Source organism: Heliconius melpomene, chromosome 12, assembly GCF_056956725.1.
Source record: "Heliconius melpomene rosina isolate 202511_hmr_F chromosome 12, ASM5695672v1, whole genome shotgun sequence".
NCBI lineage: Eukaryota > Metazoa > Arthropoda > Insecta > Lepidoptera > Nymphalidae > Heliconius > Heliconius melpomene.
The window spans coordinates 10,900,228-10,919,116 of NC_140400.1; the positions used below are offsets into that span (position 1 = coordinate 10,900,228).

General features: G+C 32.0%; 2 protein-coding genes across 5 annotated transcripts; one reads left to right on the forward strand and one right to left on the reverse strand.

Moving 5' to 3' along the window:
- The first annotated feature begins 14,190 nt into the window (after positions 1–14,190).
- spt4 (Transcription elongation factor subunit spt4) lies at positions 14,191–15,978 on the forward strand. 4 transcript variants are annotated; one of them, XM_085194704.1, is made up of 5 exons: positions 14,191–14,306; positions 14,542–14,629; positions 14,719–14,825; positions 14,915–14,970; positions 15,669–15,978. In XM_085194704.1, the coding sequence occupies exons 2-5, from the start codon at positions 14,561–14,563 to the stop codon at positions 15,785–15,787; spliced, it is 351 nt and encodes a 116-aa protein (XP_085050830.1). In that variant the 5' UTR covers positions 14,191–14,306; positions 14,542–14,560; the 3' UTR covers positions 15,788–15,978. The 4 variants fall into 4 exon arrangements, with proteins under 4 accessions (XP_085050830.1, XP_085050831.1, XP_085050832.1 ...); XM_085194705.1 differs by having other exon boundaries at positions 14,196–14,299; XM_085194706.1 differs by having other exon boundaries at positions 14,240–14,361.
- Positions 15,979–17,267: 1,289 nt separating this feature from the next.
- LOC146533846 (TP53-regulated inhibitor of apoptosis 1-like) lies at positions 17,268–18,510 on the reverse strand. Its single transcript, XM_085194707.1, has 2 exons — positions 18,197–18,510; positions 17,268–17,950 (listed from the first exon to the last, which is right to left on the reverse strand). The coding sequence occupies exons 1-2, from the start codon at positions 18,341–18,343 to the stop codon at positions 17,852–17,854; spliced, it is 246 nt and encodes an 81-aa protein (XP_085050833.1). The 5' UTR covers positions 18,344–18,510; the 3' UTR covers positions 17,268–17,851.
- Between the last annotated feature and the right edge of the window lie 379 nt (positions 18,511–18,889).

Here is an 18,889-nt window from a genome sequence, read left to right on the forward strand (position 1 = left end):
GTAGGTTGGAGTGGCCCCACCGTGGCAGCGTGCCGTACCAAATTTTCCTAGTGGAGAGGTTATACTACTGCAGCCGACTACAGGCGTTCCTAGAAGATGTTATACGGCCTGTCGCTGCTTATTAAACGACTATTCACAGTCGAAAGTAAAGTTCGTTTGCAAGATATGAACTGATGTTTGCAAAACAAATCTCATGTATTTATTTATCTTAAGAAGTTATCACTAATTACTATTGCGTTTAAACGACATGAATGGACCTGATAACAGAAGAATCGCACGCGAGCGTACATGAGTTGTTTGTTATTCTAGCCGAATACTACGAGATCGATGATCTTGAATTGGCTAATTGCAGATTTGTTATATCTAGGTACAACTATTTTATTGTCAGCTTCACGCTATATCCCGCATTTACCAAGGTTGGCAGACGGGACCTAGTGTTAAGACACTCCGTTCAGCACTTTTCGCCGAATTTATCTGAAAGTATAAAATCAAGAAATAAAATATTATTGTTTATTATAGATGCCCTTAGATGTGTTTTGTATCACGCGTTAAACAATTAACGGGTGTTTTTCTAAGAAAATATTCCTACAAACATGTTTTTCGTATACCTACATAAAATTATCAGTAATGTGTTGACATATTGTTGGCGCTATAAGATTTTTCAAGGATACTTGTTTCATCTATTTATATGATATGTATTTATATGTTCTTAACATTTCTATTCTACAAGAAATAAAGCGCACCCGCCCTATACTGCATGGAGTAAGCCCTGATTACATAGTCAACGTAAATTGCATCACCCATCCAAAGTACAATTATAGGTGTCTTTTATAATACTTGTACTTTAGATATGGATAGGTACACTCAAAATTATTATTGTCATATCTTTCTTATTTCTAACCTTTAAGCATGCCTTCAAATTTACATTTAATAAAGGTTTTAGACATTTTTATTATTTTTTTATAATTGAGGGTATCTGGTTTGCCAAATTTTGAGTATCTGGCTTGAAGACATAGAAATATTGTTTTTAATATCATTTTTTGGTACCTGAGCTAATTATTAAACACCTTAATAAAAATTATAATCCGAATTATTTACTAAAGCATAGGAAAGTAAAAATAAATGTTAATTTTTAAGATTTACCAATTATTGTAGTACCCACATATAGTAGTATTAATGTTGCATGACTATAACCCTAAATATAAATTGCTTCTATTGATGAATGATCTTTTAATTTACTATTTAATATACTATGTCGGTTTGTACTATGTACCATAAAAATATAAAATATTATATAACATTCATTATCAATAGAAAAAAAGAAAATCTAATTTTTAATCTATATAAAAAATATATATCACTCGTAATGTATTTACTATAGATATTCTATTACACTTTGGTATGTTACTATCAAAAGAAAAAAAAAATAGATCACTATTAATTATTATGCAATCGTATGTAATATAATAATGTAACATATATGTAACATGCTATACATATATATACGAGATAAAACACTTTTTGTGACAATTACAAAGCATACTTAGATTAGATACATGTACATGTTTAAGACTATTATTAAGAGTTATACAAATTCATAGTGTAACAACATTATATACTTTAATGTTATTATTTAGTTATTATGAAAAACTAAAACCCCGACAGGGTTATTTGGTGGTCCGCCTCTTTGTCCGTCAGTCAAGACCATTTCTCTCAATATTGAATAAATATATCAGCTGAAATTAATATCAAATACAGTACGTTACAGCACATGAAAATAAACTTTTTGTATGAAACTGCCACCTAAATAAAATCTATAGCATTACTTCCCGTAGATCTATAATTATGCAATTTGGCAAGAAGTGAGAACTTATAGATTTTCTAAATATATCATAGAGAAATATAGTATATAGCAAAGCTATAATATTTGTAATTCATTTCATACGTTTGAGGTGCGGAACTCAAATACTCATATATATTTGAGTGTCACTACTCAAAAGCAACGTCTTCAAAATTCGGTGGTAAGTGGGGATTTTTTTTATTAAAAAGACAAGACCAATGAGCCTACGGCCCACTCGATGGTAAGTGATCGCCGGTATTACCAGCGAAACCCAGTAACACCAGAGGAGCTACAGATGCTATGCTGGCCTTTAAGGTGGAGTAGGACGCGTTTTTTGAAGGTGCCCAGCAGTGGCATAGCTAGGGGGGTGCGAGCGGGGCGGTCGCACCGGGCATCAACAGGAAAAGGGCATCAAAGTCGAGGATTAGTGTGTTTTTTCTTTGTTTTTTAGACCTTATACCATGTTAAAGGGCATCAAGTCCTCTAAGCCGCACCGGGCATCAAAGTCGACGATCACTTTGTTTTTTTTTTAGAACTCATCAAGAGAAAAGAGGGATCAAAGTTGACGATAAGGTTGGCTTTTTTTTTTTAGAAGTCATCAACAGGAAAGGGGCATCAAGTCCCCCGAGCCGCACCGGGCAGCAAATACCCTAGCTACGCCACTGGTGCCTAGGTCGAATCGACCTGGAAACACTGCCGCAGGTAGGCCATTCCACAGTTGGATGACGCCGTGGAAGAAAGTTCTTACTAAACCGCACAGTAGTGGAGTTCCACGTATCCAGATGGTGTGGATGGTATTTGCATTTGTGTACTGTGCGGTTAGAAAACTTGGTGGCAGGTAATAGGTTCCCCAGAACACTCCCCATGATATTTTTTTTGTAATAAGTTTTTAATTTCTTATTAAAGTGGTTCGTTATAGACATCACGTACATCGAAATAACACCTAGTCAAAAATTTGCGTTAAAGGGTACCCTCAAAACGAGGCAGACGAGCGGAAGTGCAGGACCCGATGACATACGAGTATGGCCATTACCTAGAAAGACTACCAAAAAAATATTTGACTTCACCATTAAAATGAATTTTTAATAAGTCCCTACAATCTTCTACTTTTTCTAAAATTTTTAAGTTCGCCTATTTAAAAAATAAATAAATAAAGCAAAAAAGTAACAAAAGACTGCACAAAACTGAAAAGAAAAAAACAATCCCTAAAGTTCATTAGGACTTACATTCATTTGACTACAGACATTTTACTGTGTAATATTTCTAAAAGCAATCTTCGAAAATTTTCACCAATCAATCAAATGTTAAATTTATATAACAATCTCCTACCTAACCTAATAGCTAAGTGAAATGTTTAATTACGTTTATTTTTCCACTTCTTCGCTCTGGTGTCGAGGTAAGGCACATCGTTGAGTTCTGCTACTCAACACGCAACGCCTCCAGAATTCGGCAGAAAATGGGGAACGGAATATCTAGAACACTAGATTCTACTAGGTACTTTCATCTGTCTCATACCTCACTTGAACTAGCGATTTTAATACCTAACCCTATTTATTTTGATTCCCTTTTGCTATTTAAGGCTAAAATCTTTTAGGATTTAACCATAAATGTGTAGTTTTCAGATTTTTTCCTAAATTAGCATCTACATGCTATACATCATTTTTCTAAGTAAATATAGAAATATGGTTTTTTTTTTTCGGGAAATCATGGCGCCATATATTTGAGGCCGTAGGTTTGATTTTCAACTTGATATCTTCAAGCGTTTCTGAGATAAAGGGTCTTGACAGATAGACAGACAAACAGACACATAATATAAAATGTAATCTTTATTTCTTATTTAAAACATTTGTAGTTGTTATTACCTTTAATTATATTACATATATGCAGCTTACTAATTATTATTGGACTTAAGTAACCTTTATAATAATAATACCCTTAGAATTGATTTTAATTATGTTACAATATATATATTTTTTAATTGCAACTTAACTTTTTTTGTAACTTACACTTTTAACAGAACCAGTCCGATACAGAAATGCTCAAATTAGTCACAGTAATTCTCAGTCGATGTGTCAAATAAATATTTAAGTATATATAACCTTGACAATTTTCATGGCCGTGGAAAATCTAGGATCTCAAGAGTATATTCTAAGAATAGCTAATGCATTCAGATGCCAGTTAGTGCAATCAAGTGTACTGAAATGCATAGGTACGCCATAACTACGCTAAAAATAACTTTTAATAAGCTTTCAAATTGTAAATCCGGTCCTATTCTTTGGCTACGGGGTAAAAGATTGTAAACTATACGTTTACATATATTTGAAATGCGCCAAAACAATTATAACTTATATATAAAAGGACTTGTCCTCACTGACTGAGGTAAGACGCACGCACAACCGTAACTGCTGATGGTAGAAACATGAAATTTGGACAGATGTTTACTTTCGTAATCTGGACATCCACTAAGAAGGGATTTTGAAAAATTTTAACCCTAAAGGGGTGATATAGGGGTTGAAAGTTTGTATGGAAAAAAAATTAAATCGGCACCGATTCTTATAAAATTTGAAATTTAGATTTTTAAAAGTATTTAATTGAATACGTGTTTCAACGTTTTCAATATTTTTCCTTCTAAGGGTACAAATAATGGGTTGAAAGTTTGTATGGAAAAAAAAATAAATCGGCACCGATTCTTATAAAATTTGAAATTCATACTCTTAAAAGTATTTAATTGAACACATGTTTCATGGTTTTTTAGAATTCTTCCCCTAAGGGTGCAAATAAGGGGTTGAAAGTTTGTATAGATTTTTTTTTAAATCGCCACCGATTTTTATAAAATTTGAAATTTAGACCCTTAAAAATATTTCATTGAACACATGTTTCATGGTTTATTAGAATTCACCCCTAAATAAGCTAGCGAAGCTGCGCGCGTCCGCTAGTAACTTATAAAACCGATCAATTAAAAATCAAAATTCTAAATGAATATAAATTGGTTATTAGTAGCTGTTAACAACACCAGCATTCCCTGCCGTATAATAGAACTGGTCAAAAGATGCTTTGGTATATGAGCCCCAAGGGGCTAAGGGCCAGCGGAATGAGGGCAGTATTTTATGATTGCAGACTACGTCAGTGAATTGCTTCGTAAATAGTATACTTAATATTTAACGTAAAAAAAGGAAACATTTAACACAATGACACGGAGAAAAGACAGCGTGGCATCATTTGCTACAATATAGCTATCTACAGTACTAATTCTAATTCTCTTTTATTTCTATCAGTAGTCGAGAAACAAAGTCAATTCTTCATCAGTATGATAACGAGATTTAGTAAAGTAGAATAGGTTTTAACTAGGTAAATATAAATTGTTAATTGTCTTGGAGGGTAGTAAATAAAATGATTAGATCTTTAAACTTAATTAGATTTTAATTTAGCGTTACCTTAAACATTTTTTAAGAATTTAACAGGATTCATAGGACTTTTTAATGCTTTACTTTATATGCACAGACATTTGTTTAGATTAAGTAATCGAAATCTTTAAAATGGCCAAATTGGCTTAATATCAATTCTTATTACCGTCAGGTGACTAACAACATGATACGTTTTGGATGAATGCCACATTTATAGCGTACGAAGCAGTCTTTTCGCAATTGTTCTAAATTTTATTTAATAAACAATGAGTTTGTCTGGTTTCTCAAATAACAAGACAGTAATTATTGCAATTTATATATCTGTCTGTCTGTATGTCTACGGAGTAAATCTTGCTGAAAAGAGACGGAGGGGACGATATTTAAGTATTTAATTGCTTGCAACAAAAAAAAATATTTACAAAATTTTATAACTAAGTATCTTAAAATTTAGAGTTAGTCATTATCCACACTTTTAATTTCATAAGCACAGTTCAATTTTGTTATGAGTGTGTAGCAAGTAGGTCGCCGGGTCAATTTCTAGCTGTACCTATATGTTCGATGCCTATTCGGGAAATATTTTTATTTACATTATTCTCCTTCCTTTCCTCTAGAAAGACACACTACAAATATTGTCTTAGTTTAGTGTGGAAAGTGGAAAACGGAGAATGTTGACTGGCTACTCTGCTATGCAAGATAAAACTAAAGTAATTAATTTTTAACAAAAACAAAAACCGACTTCTAACACAACGAACTAAAAAGTGAAAAATAATTATAAGATTTTATAATTTTGAAGTCGGTGCCAAGTAAAACAAACAGGCTTAGTAATTAGATATTGTAGTAAGGGTGTTGTAGCATTAGCTTGACACCGACTTCAAAATTATAAAATCTTATAATTATTTTTCACTTTTTAGTTCGTTGTGTTAGAAGTCGGTTTTTGTTTTTGTTAAAAATTAACGATTTTTAGTGATGGGTAGATCTTAAAATGATGCTTCTTGAACGAGTGGTGATGGTGGTGGTAGTGGTTGTGATTGTTCTTTGTAAAACTTCATTTAATTAGCTATTATTTTTGTGCAAAGTTACATTTTGGTATATTGACAAGAACATACATAAAAAGTATGCGGGTGAATTCGGAATCCCCCTTTTTTGAAGTTGGTTGAAAATGAGAACATTCTCTTTTTTGAGATTGGTTGTAAAGAAATGCAACGATCAGGAATCTCACCTCTGACATCAATTTAAAAAGTTTTTGCTTGTAACTATTACAGTATAATCAATTTTTTACCAAAAAAAAACAAACTTTCTCAATTTTCACCGGATTCCATAATCGGAACCTAACCAAACTTTCACCAAATTATCCTAGAAGTGTATCTTTTCAAATAAAAGAAGAATCATCAAAATCGGTCAGCGCGACATTGAGTTATTTGGCTATTTGTCGCGCACATACATATGTGATTTTCTCATAGATACCATTGTCAGACATGGACCAAAAAAAATGGGACCATTCGGGAAGCTTCACCTTTCAATAAAAAAAAATTTTCAAAATCGGTTCACCCAGTCAAAAGTTATGAGGTAACAAACATAAAAAAAAAAATAAAAAAAATAAAAAAATACAGTCGAATTGATAACCTCCTTTTCTTACAGAAGTCGGTTAAAAAGTATATTACAATATAAAAGATGTAGGTAGTTTAGACTACTTATTAGATTAAAAGGTCAAAACCTTCTTAGACACAAAACTTTACTTATGCAACTAATATTTAAAGTGACGATAAACATTCTTGTACATAAAATTAATATATACCTACATTTTAAAATGAAATTAAAGTGATCTTTTTAGCAACATTTTTATACTTTATATATATACTCGTATCTCGTAAAGGAAATAATAATTCAATAACTATAACGCCGTAAGCTAAGTAGTAAGTAAGCTCCCCTTGATAGTTTAGTTACTCAAATTCTTATTAGGTAGGTATGTAGATTGTAGCCTCCTACCTACCTCATATAATGCACCGATAACATTAAATTATATTTAAATGTGTAAAGTTACAAATTAATGTTCTTAAAAAAATACATATATATTACGGAGAAACTTGTCCACGTCTCCCTGTGGTAATAAGTAAAGACATTTATATCGATTTTTAAAGATTCTCTTAAAAAGTTAGTTTCATTTTAAAAATGTTGCAGTCAATTTTGAACAGAAATTGGTTTCTTATTTAGAGCTTTGCAAAATGACTGCTTTAAAATGGAGTTCCAATAACAAAGGTGACAAACAGGGCCGTAAATTACGAAAGTCATAAAATAAACCCGAGTACCTCTTGTAGGTACCTCTCGGCCGTGTATGTGTGGAGCATACAGCTGTTGCTATGGCGTTCATCGTCTGTTTTCGTTTCACCTTTCAAGTAACAAAAATTTATGTATTACAATAGAATTATATAAACGAGGTACTCATTTGATGATAATGTTTTCTGTTCGATTTTCAAGTAGCTAGCTACTTAGTACATACACTTATAGAAGTTTTAATCTTCTTAAAACTCCGTTCCCAATATATGCATACTGGTAGGTAAGTATAGCTTGGTAAAAATTTTTGCTCAAACTTTAACTACACTGATTTTAACGTGATATTATACGTGATAACTGATTAATCACCTTTTATTGGTGATGATAAGGAAGTGCTAAGAAATTAAGAAACCCAATATGAAATAGTTAACGATGAATTCTTTAAATCATTCTTTATGTTTATGGGCGAATCTATAAGTAAAAATGTTTTCTGGTAAAGACATAAAATGTACTTTGGTCGGATGTTTTAAAAATAGCAAAGGGGGAAAATTTGAACTAAACAATTTCGAAGAATCGTTAAAAATAATTTCTTCATGTACCTACATATTCATTTTTGTCAATGAAAAGTGCCAAGACTGATGCTGACGTTATTCGTTGGAAATATTTAAAACAAATACCTACCTCCCGTTTTTTGCGTGTTAATTGATGTGTAGGAAACAAGTACATTATTATCTATCTATATATATAAAATCGAAAGGTCACTCACTCATCACGAAATCTCAGAAACTACATGTGCTAGGAACCTCAAATTTTGCATAGGAATTACTTATAGGACGTAGGTGCTCGCTAAGACAGGAATTTGCAATATTCGACTTCTAAGGGGTTATTTTGGGGTCGAAAGTTTGTATGAAACTTCGTTACTACAAATGCTAGGAGTCTCAAATTTTGCATAACGTCACTAGTACGTAATCATGGAGACAGAAATTAATAATAACATAGTTCACGCGGGCGAAACCGCGAGCGGGCCGCTAGTCTTTTATATTTCTCTTTCAACCTTTTCTGCCGCACCTTCATTTTGTATATCAAGTCAATCAGACCTAATGTCAAGACAGTCCGTTTCCCGCTTTTCGCCGTATTTCGAGACATCATGTGTTGAGTGGTAAAACTCAACGTCGCATTCTGTCTAGCCAAAGCGAAGAGTTATAAATAATTAATTCCTCTGAGTGGAAATCGAGCCCACAACCATTGCATTTACATTTAAACGCTGTGGCACATCGTCTTCTAAGTGTTTTTATATTGTATTATTTTCTTTTGAATATAAGGTATTATTTGATTTGTTACATTTTAAAACTAAACTGTAATATATCTACATTGTGCAAGAATTAACTTTTGTTTTAAATAACTGCGCCTTTATCAATCGCTAATACTTTCTCAATGTGTCTTAATACAATATGGCACCCATTCTTACGCAACATTCAAACTCCATTAGTTGTGTGTAATTTTAGCCACGAATCCCAAACACCTGATGATCTTTTCACGGCTGTCTGACAAGCGTCCCTGGGCGTCTCATCCGTGCAGGTGACCTAGATGAGCTGGCTCGCACTGCATGCAGTTCAGTGCCCTATCGAATGTATCGAAGTATTATTAGCTTCTACATTTATTGTCCTCTCGAACACGGAATATTTTTATAAGCTTCACGCTGTATCCTGCACACAGCAGGGTAGGCGGAGGGAACCTAGTGTTAAGACACTCCGTTCCCCATTTTCTACCGAATTCTGGGGGCATTACGTGTTGAGTGGCTCAAACTCAACGCCGCGTTTTGCTTCGACACCAGAACGAAGAAATGGAAATGTAATACGTTTATAATAAATATTTCACTTCCTCGAGTGGGGATCGAACCCACAATCGTCACTTAAGAGTCACGCGACGGCCTCGGAATATCTATTTTAAAAAGGCTTCAAAGTTCAAACGCTTGGAAGACGTAGCGATCGGCCGTTCTTATTGTAGCGATTGCCCGTTTTTATTGTATCGTTCGTCCCCAATTTTGGTTGCAATCATCGGTAGGTAAGTAATTGTCGCGTAAATGCATATATAATTTGAAATACTTATTTATTTTATCATTTCAAATTATATGAATAAATTAACAAAATAATCAAGGTCCTCGTAATAAATAAGATTACCTTCCTCATAATAAAACGGGGACCTCATAAAAAATATGGGAAATGGAGTGTCTTAACACTAGGTTCCCTCTGCCTACCTTGCTGTGTGCGGGATACAGCGTGAAGCTGGTTTGATTTATTTTATTTTAAATAATATATGAAATGCAAAGCAAGTTTATCAAGCGGCCACGTGTCCTTTGTAAAACGATCGCAGACAGCAGGGCGGCGCGGCGCGGGCGACCACAACCGCATTGAGATACCGCTGTTCCGTTTTCGTCTACGCAATAGACACTACATGTACATACAGACTACAGTCTACATATTATACATATTATTAAATACGAATGAGGTGGGTGTGTTTTGAAATCGATATTCTCAATGTGGATGTCGTATTGATTAAGAAATACAATAATGAAGTTATTAGCTTATTGTTCTATTACCTACATGTTTATTAGATAGGTGCATCAGGTATTTTATACAAAATTTAGACTTATAAAAAATCTGGAACTTGCCTGATATAAGCTATAAGAAGTTAGTAAAATACTATAGCCTATTTATCTGTTCGAGAATTGCGCGGAAGCATCAGGTAGTTGTTCAACATAATTAGCAATTTTTGTAGACTTACCTACCTATTTAAATAAAATATACCTATAGAAAATGTCCTTAATTAATTTAAGATTCATAAAGATTCTTTAATGGTTGAATTGTAAGTAAAATAAAATTTTATTATTATAACTTTAACAAATAATTTAAGTCATATAAGTAAATATGGATTCATGTAATTAATATATTTTAAAAATTGAAGTCCACATTTTAAAGGTGACATTGTCTGTACGGTCTACTCATGTAATACTTACTTATTATTGAAGGTTACGAGAAGGGCACTTGCACACGAAAGTCTCTGTCCTTACCTTCAACCTTTCTAAGTTCAGAAAGTATTTGTAATTTTTAATTTACTTCAAATTTATTCAAAATCAATGATTCAAAATCTAAAATATATGTTTTATGAAATGCTTACAATATAAGTACAATGTCTTTTACTTTATAAGAGTATGTCAATTGGAGAAGTTATAATATAATATTACTACTGTTACTATTACATTAGAAGTAATGAAAAGTTATGAAATGATAACTTTGCAGCAGAGTTGGTTTCTTTACCAACTATAAAAAGATTAAAAGTAATATTTATCTATTTATTTACATGACTGAGTCTATAAGGTAACTCAGCTAACAATGTTAATAAAAAAACACTACAAAAAACGTAGTGACCGATTTATCTTTGTTATAAAAAGAAAAGAAATTGAATTAGTTAATATATATATATTTAAATACATAAAAAACAATAAAGTTGCTGTTATATTATAATTTACATTTCTTGATAACTTTTAATTTATCGATTTATGTTGGTATGTAGTAAAATAATATTTTTGCGTAAACGCTTTGTGAAGGCGCAATTATAAACGCTTCTTTTTCGTTTAAACTATAAAATCAATTTGTCCAGAAGTCGAAGTGAAATAAAACTTCATCTATGAATATGTTGTAAGTTCTCACTTTTTTGATATCTTAACATGCAGAAAAATCGATGCATAAATGTAAACGTATCGTATAACGTAGGATCTTTTGAGTTGATTTGTTTCCACTTGATATCTTCAATTCTCCACTCTTGACAGACGAACAGACGGACAAGAAAGTAATCCTATAAGGATTTTTACCTTTTGAGGTAAATTTCTATGTTAACTTAACATTACATTCTCAAATAGTTTTATATTTCGTATAACATTCGCAGAACCTTTGCCACTGCCAATATCATACACGTATTTCGACTTACCTTACACTGAATTACCTATATTAATATATAGATTATGGTATGGTTAGGTATATGTTTGTTTTAAATTTAACTGCGCCTTCTTTATATTACTAATAAATACGATGACTGACTGAAATAGGATCTTTTATACGTTTTCCCAGTCATCAGTAGCAGTAAAAATAATTTACCTATAGGTATATATTGATTATTGGATATACTTACTTTAACAAATTAGGCTAATTACTAATGTTATATACTAACTGCGTACAAAGCTCATTAAAATTGATCTCTTAATTATATGTACCTACTTATAAATTATTATTATACAATAATTATACAAACTACGCAGTATTGGATCTGCTTTGATACACTGCGGCGTGTGCCCTCACGCAGCTGCCCGATACCCGTGTTACGTCAACACAGGGCTCTGACCTTTCACCATTCATTCATAGATTTCTTACTCCTACAATTATCATTAGGTTATCGAATTGTAATAAAGATAGCCAAGCCAGTGAACCAATTAAGAGTTTTAAAACCTTTTTCCTTTCAATTCTATTATATACATACATATCAAGTGAATAAGGAGAACTACAGAAGACAAAAAACATTTATCCTCTAACCCGCCAAATTTAATCACTATAAAATTCAGCTTCAATTTTTTAAATAAAAAACAAATGGAATTATCCAGGCCACTAGCGGCGTTAGGGTAGGGCGAGCCTGGTCGACCGCCCAGGGGCGCCGGATAAAAAGGGCGCTTTGCGCAAAGATGTCTTAAAATGGTCTAAGATCTAAAAAAAAAAAAAACAAAGTCACCGTCGTCTTTGATATCTAAAAAAAAAAAACAAAGTCACCGTCCAAAACTTTGAAAATAAAATTGCAGAAAACATAGACTTTGAATGCCTAATAAAAGAGTTCGCAGATAGAAAGGCTAGAAGTGAAATTTTATTAGTTTTTGTCATATATATTTTTTTTAATACATGGTTATTTCGTTGTACTCATTCCCTGTTTTGTATATTATTGAAATGTAGTTAGGGGGCGCCGAAAAAATTTCGCCCAGGGCGCCGGTAGTGCTAAAACCGGCCCTGATCCAGGCAATTATCGTGATAGATGGTTGATGCCTACGTCACATAGAAGACACTTACCAAACATCGGGTATTTTGCCATCATATAGGTACATGAAAAAAATCCTTAGGCATTATCATAAAGCTATGTAGATAAATAAAATATGTTTGGCGTAAGTTATTAGGAAAACTACTTTATAGATAGAATAAAAATATCCATATAAAATCCAAAATATATAAATATGTTGACACTTGTTTATCCTTTACTTTTCATTTTTTCAGTTGATATTGTTTATTTTGTTTATTCAGACATTATATTTAATTACTTGTAGTTATAAGGTAAAATAAAATTTTGTTAGCTTTTTGCATAAGGTTTTTTATTGAGCATTTAATTAAAATAGGTATTCTTCGCAGTCTTCTTCATATGTAGGTCTTCTACATATGAACGCAGCCGTGACAGGATAGATTAAAAAAATCGTACCTATATGACAGTAAAGGGAAAATAAACTTTCGTGGTTGATAATATAATGGAACGATTCATCATAAACAAAAACGATCCATTATTAGAATATATATTTTTTTAATTAATTTTTTTTTTATGTCTTCAAAAAACTTTATTTAAAAAAAGAAACAAACATTCTCAAAACTCAGCTTAAGTCCCGCGAACTGTATAATATAGTAAGAACTAACAAAATAACTGAAAAGAAAAAAATTAACCGATAATCCCTATAGCTAGTACATTCTATTTGTGAACGTCTTTCTTCGTACAAAGACACGATGATCACACCTTGCCAATCGTTTAGCGATGGCCTTGTTTTCCAGTATAAGTTTTACAAAAATCTAAACAAGTCTCAGATGTGTGGCTCTTTTTATTCGGTCCATCTTATATAACAATAATTAATTCATCTTTAGTTCTATCCATCCTTTTATATTTCACGTAGCAATAGTATTTGTAGCTCCTTTTTGGACTTCCTGCCATTCCGGACATAGCGTGTTAGGTGACGATCCCCGAGGAACATCTGGTGCTCGTGGTGGGTGGAATGTTGCAGCTCTATATTGATGGGCATGGATCGCTATAAGCAAGCTTTCCATCATCGGCCCCTTTTATTGATTTAGTTTTTAATATTTACTTTTAAATTTGAGGCCAATCGTGACGCAGGGGCACAAAGGGCAACATATTCTCATATTCCCTGGTAGTGCGACAATGTGAAGCGTTGAGTTCCGCCACACAACGTTATACCTCCAGAATTCGGGGAAAAGTGAGAGACGAAAATATATTAAAGGGAAAGGAGTGTCTTAACACTATGTTCACTCTGCCTATCCATCTACGGCGCGAGATACAGCGTGAAGCTAAGAAAATTTTGAAATAATTTTGTATTATATAAGTATATTTTGTACACACAAGATATAAAAAACAACATTATTTGATAATATCCCTACCAATACGGACAAGAATAATTTGAATTTCAAATCAATCCCTTTATCCGAAAAATTAATAAAGCCTTTATGATTCCCCGGGGCCCCCACGGCACATTTCTAAATAAGGCCCTACGAGAGACACAGATTAACAACAACTGAAGTAAAATTATGTGCTGATGTGCTCCATTCTACGTTATATTGATCAACTATTTCTTCTTCTGGCACGCCTAAAAACCGAGAACTAAAAAGTAAATAAACAATTGCTTGACAGTTGGCACTGATGTCAAATGTCAATTGTGGTTGTAAAATTGTAATTTTGTAAATTGAATTTACGTGAGGTTAGAGGTACAGACAAATTTTAGAATAAAATAATTTCCTTTATCGATATCCTCGAAGCGCTGTAATTAAAAAGATTTATATTTATCGATATAATTACTAAAGTCAAAGATAACTAACTGTTCTACATACATCATAATCTAAATATAACGAAACTGTCAAATAGCAAATTTTCGAACAATAATGTAATTTAATTGTTATTAGTAAAATTTATGAACATTATATATATAATTAACAATTTCAGCATTAACTTTTGTAACAACATGTCATTATACACTGTACCTAAAGATTTACGAGGATTAAGAGCGTGTTTAGTTTGTTCTTTAATAAAGGTATGTAAATACATATATAGTTGCAATAAATATTTAAATAAATTTTAAATTATTAACTTATTATATAACCACATTTTCGTCCACTCCAGACCTTTGACCAATTTGAATATGATGGCTGTGACAATTGTGATGAATTTCTTCGAATGAAAAATAATAAGGACAATGTATATGACTGCACTAGTAATAATTTTGATGGGTTAGTATAGATATTCATTTCAATAAAACAAAATACAACTTAAATCAATTTATAAGAAATTTATTAATAGTAAATATTATACATTACAGAATGATTGCTGTTATGAGCCCTGAAGATAGTTGGGTATGCAAATGGCAGAGAATAAGTAAGTTTTGTACTAAAAGAATAAATTTTTTTAAAGGCAAAACTTTTGCTTTGAAGTGTGATGGTTGTGGGTTTGCTTGCCAGTCAGATAAATCAATGATTTTCATTTCATTTCTGGGGATTATTTTCACTAATTAGATCTTACACACTTTATTATAAACACAACACTTACGGCGAATGGTGTGACTGAAATACCACGGTTGTGGGTTTGATCCCCACTCAAGGAAGTGAGCTATTTATTTACGTTTATATTTCCATTTCTTCGCTCTGGTGTGGAGGCAAAAGTGCGGCATTCAATACCATTCAACACGCAACCCATCCAGAATTTGGCAGAAAGTGGAGAATGGAGTGTCTTACTACTAGGTTCCCTCTGCCTACCCTGCTGTGTGAGGCTGTATCCCTCATCCTGTGAAGCTGATTTCTAAGTTAACTTTTGTCAGTGCTTACTAATCACAATCATAAATTATTAATACTAACACCACAGCAGCTACATAATTGTCATTTATTAAGTGCAGGTTCAAAATTTGAAATCTTAAAAATAACTAAACTAACCTAAAATGCATTTAAAAACTGCCAAATTGGTCTATATTATCTTCTTTGTCTGATGTAATAAATAACACTCGTTTTTTTATTTGATTTCCCTACTCTTTATATATTATATTTCTTCAGCTGTCATTTACCACCTGTTTTTTTTTATAGGTAGATTTTGTAAAGGAGTATATGCTATATCTGTATCGGGTCGCCTTCCCGCAGGAGTTATCAGAGAAATGAAGAGTCGTGGTATAGCTTACAGACCAAGAGATACCAGTCAGAGATAAAGATATAGTAATTTATTTATTTAAATTTAATTCTATAAACTTGCTCCTATTACTGTTGAGTAATATTGGGACATACGTTTAAATATATTCTAAGAAAACCAATAACATTTTGCTAATCTCTTTATGTAAAATAAATAATACAATAAAAACTTGATGAATGTTTTGAATAAATAAATGCTCCAATTTAAAAATGATTTTTTTTATTCTTGGATATTTATTTTTCTGCAAAGAGCTTCTTCAAAATATGTGAAGGCGAGGTCTATGCAGTGCTGTGCGCTCAGGCTGGAGCTCAGCTCAGCTCAGAAAGGATGGTGGCAGAAGAGGCCTGAGCTCCAGCTCAGCTTATTTTTAACTTCACACTACTCGGAAATCTAGTGCTAATTCCAGAATTGTTGTATGTGAGAGTGATGGAACACAATGACAAAAAAAACCATTCTACATGAATGAAATGCATATTGGCAATGTGTCAAAGACCGAATATATGGCCTGCGAGAGCCCGGACTCGAGCACTATCCTTATAAGTCCTGGGCCAGCACCTAAGTCCGAAAAGGTTCGGACGGTATCCTGCGATCACAGACCACACCAGTGACCTCCCGCCACTTAGCCCAGTCAACGCTTATCCGACCATGGAGATCGTGATCGATGCCTCCAGACTCGTGCATGACGGATCTAAGATATCTGAACTTTTCCGAGTTAGGGGCTGACTCAAGACCTACAAGGATAGTGCTCGAGTTCGCGATCTCGCAGGCCATATAATCGGTCTTTGATACATTGCCAATATGCATTTCATTCATGGAGAGTGGTTATGTAATGCTAATGCTGCAGCTAGAATGTATCGGAAAAGATACCAAAACGCTGAACGTCATCCCGATTATCGTGTACTTCGAGTTTTCTCTTCAACAAAGAAGTAATCCAGCAAGTATCGTATCATTTCAGAATCCAGATTAAATGCGCCAACTTTTAAAGTTACTTCCAAAAACAGTCCAGTAGTACATTTTTTTTATGGTACAGTTGGTTGAAGTTGGGTGTACTAAATATTTTGAACTTAATGTTTGGCAAAAACACGGCATTTTATTGAAAACCAGGTAGGTATGTTTCATTGAAAATTATGTAAAAATAACCGCAACTAATAGAAAAATTTTATAAATGTCCTCAATTAATTATATAATGTAGTCTATGACCAAATCTAATTAAATAATTTAATTTCCATACTTAACATTTTTTATATTAAATTACAATGGCAAAATGTTCTTTGTGGAATAGCATATGACTGTAGATAAAATGTTTGTGGATTCTAACCCCACTAAAAGTATTTTCATATCCATACTTTTTGCAAAGACAATATTAAGTTCCTGGTGTCAACACACAATTTGGACAAAAACTACACTTTCTTGATACTAGGTTCTTTTTTTCAGAGTGGTTATGTGGCGAAAATGCTGATACAACATAAATCATCAAATTATTTAATAAATAAATTCACTTTAGAGTGTAACATTTTATTTAACACTTTTCTAATAAAACTAAGTTTAAGTTACATAATTAAATGCAATTTCACATTGAATACATTAACTATTAAAAATTATAAAATAAATAAATGATTAGATGAGGCAATTTATAAAGTGACTTCTTTTACTATGATAATAAAAATTTACAGGAATAATAAATTATATATCGAAAATTTGTCATAAATTTACTGGAACTGTAAACAGAATATACACAAGCATTACAATTATAACAAGAAGAAATACTCTGTGTGACTATAAATGTGATGCAATAACAAGACCAATTCCTCATCCGCATCCTCCATTCTCAAAAATTTGACAGAATCTGAGAAACTAGTGTCATATATTAAGATTCTCTCTGCCTACCTTGCTATATGAGAAATATAGTGTGAAGCTAAGAAAATATTTAATTGATGATACTCGTCATATATTACAATTGAATGATAAGTGATCTCTATTCATCATTTGTGATGGCTGTTTTTGTATTTGAATTGCTGACATTAAATATATTCCAAATTGTAATTGGGCTGAAAGCACAAAGAAGGCTGCATGTAGTTATCTGTCAACTGCTGGATTCGGGAGGAACTTTAAATTCACTATCAGTACCCAAAACATCCTTATCTACTTCTTTAAAATCAATATTTTGTTGTTTCATGGCTTTCTGAAATAGTAATATAATTAGTCAAAAGTGTGCATATACCATTCCTCTCATGTACAAAACACAATAAATAAATAGAATTTATTTATTAATTTTAAAATTTTAATTTTTAAATTTATTAACATTTTCATGTTAATTGTATTTAATTAATAAATAAATTCTATTTATTAATTAAATATTGTATTTAATTAATAAATAAATTCTATTTATTAATTAAATACAATTAACATGAAAATGTTCAAACTTTACCTTTACACATTCTTGATAAATTTTAAATATTCCAGCACACATCGAATCATCGTGATCACCTTTTAAGAAACGATCCGAAAACCAAGAGTTGAAACAATCATCATATTTTTTTTTTAATTCCGTACACTCTTCTCCTATACTATTCATTCTAAATTTTACTACTTATTATGTAACCAGTACAAAATTAATGATGTTAAAAATCGTAAATAAAAGGAAACAATTACGATTCCTTGTGTAAGTCGATAATTGATAAGGATAACCTATTTTGACAAATTATCTAAAACATTGACATTTCGCCAGGCCCGCCAACTGTATAAAAATAGTGTAAATTAGGGATGCCCGATGATCAGTGTATTATAAAATTACTTATATTTTTGTACTTTATAATTTAATTTAACTATGGGCATAAAAACACTTTTTATTATATGGTAAATGTGTAACGAGTTTTTATTTATATTTCAATACAGATTGTTTTTATATTTAAATTGTTAAAATGTAACTTTAAGTCAAAAAATAATTCTACCACTACGTTTTACTGCACCTACATTTTTAAAATACGTCGACTATATTTTTTTAAAGACCACAGATATTTTAAGATTGTTACAGTTGATATACATATAAATATAACCAAACATTATTTTCTGTACGTTCTGACCACATGAGCATCATGAGTAAATGTGTTCTGTGATCATG

Coding starts and splice junctions, on each gene's coding strand:
- spt4 (XM_085194703.1), top strand. CDS start 14,510: ATGAACATTATATATATAATTAACAATTTCAGCATTAACTTTTGTAAC. Junction 14,826..14,914: donor ACTAGTAATAATTTTGATGG/GTTAGTATAGAT, acceptor TATACATTACAG/AATGATTGCTGTTATGAGCC. Junction 14,971..15,668: donor ATGCAAATGGCAGAGAATAA/GTAAGTTTTGTA, acceptor TTTTTTTTATAG/GTAGATTTTGTAAAGGAGTA.
- LOC146533846 (XM_085194707.1), bottom strand. CDS start 18,343: ATGAATAGTATAGGAGAAGAGTGTACGGAATTAAAAAAAAAATATGAT. Junction 17,951..18,196: donor TTTATCAAGAATGTGTAAAG/GTAAAGTTTGAA, acceptor TTACTATTTCAG/AAAGCCATGAAACAACAAAA.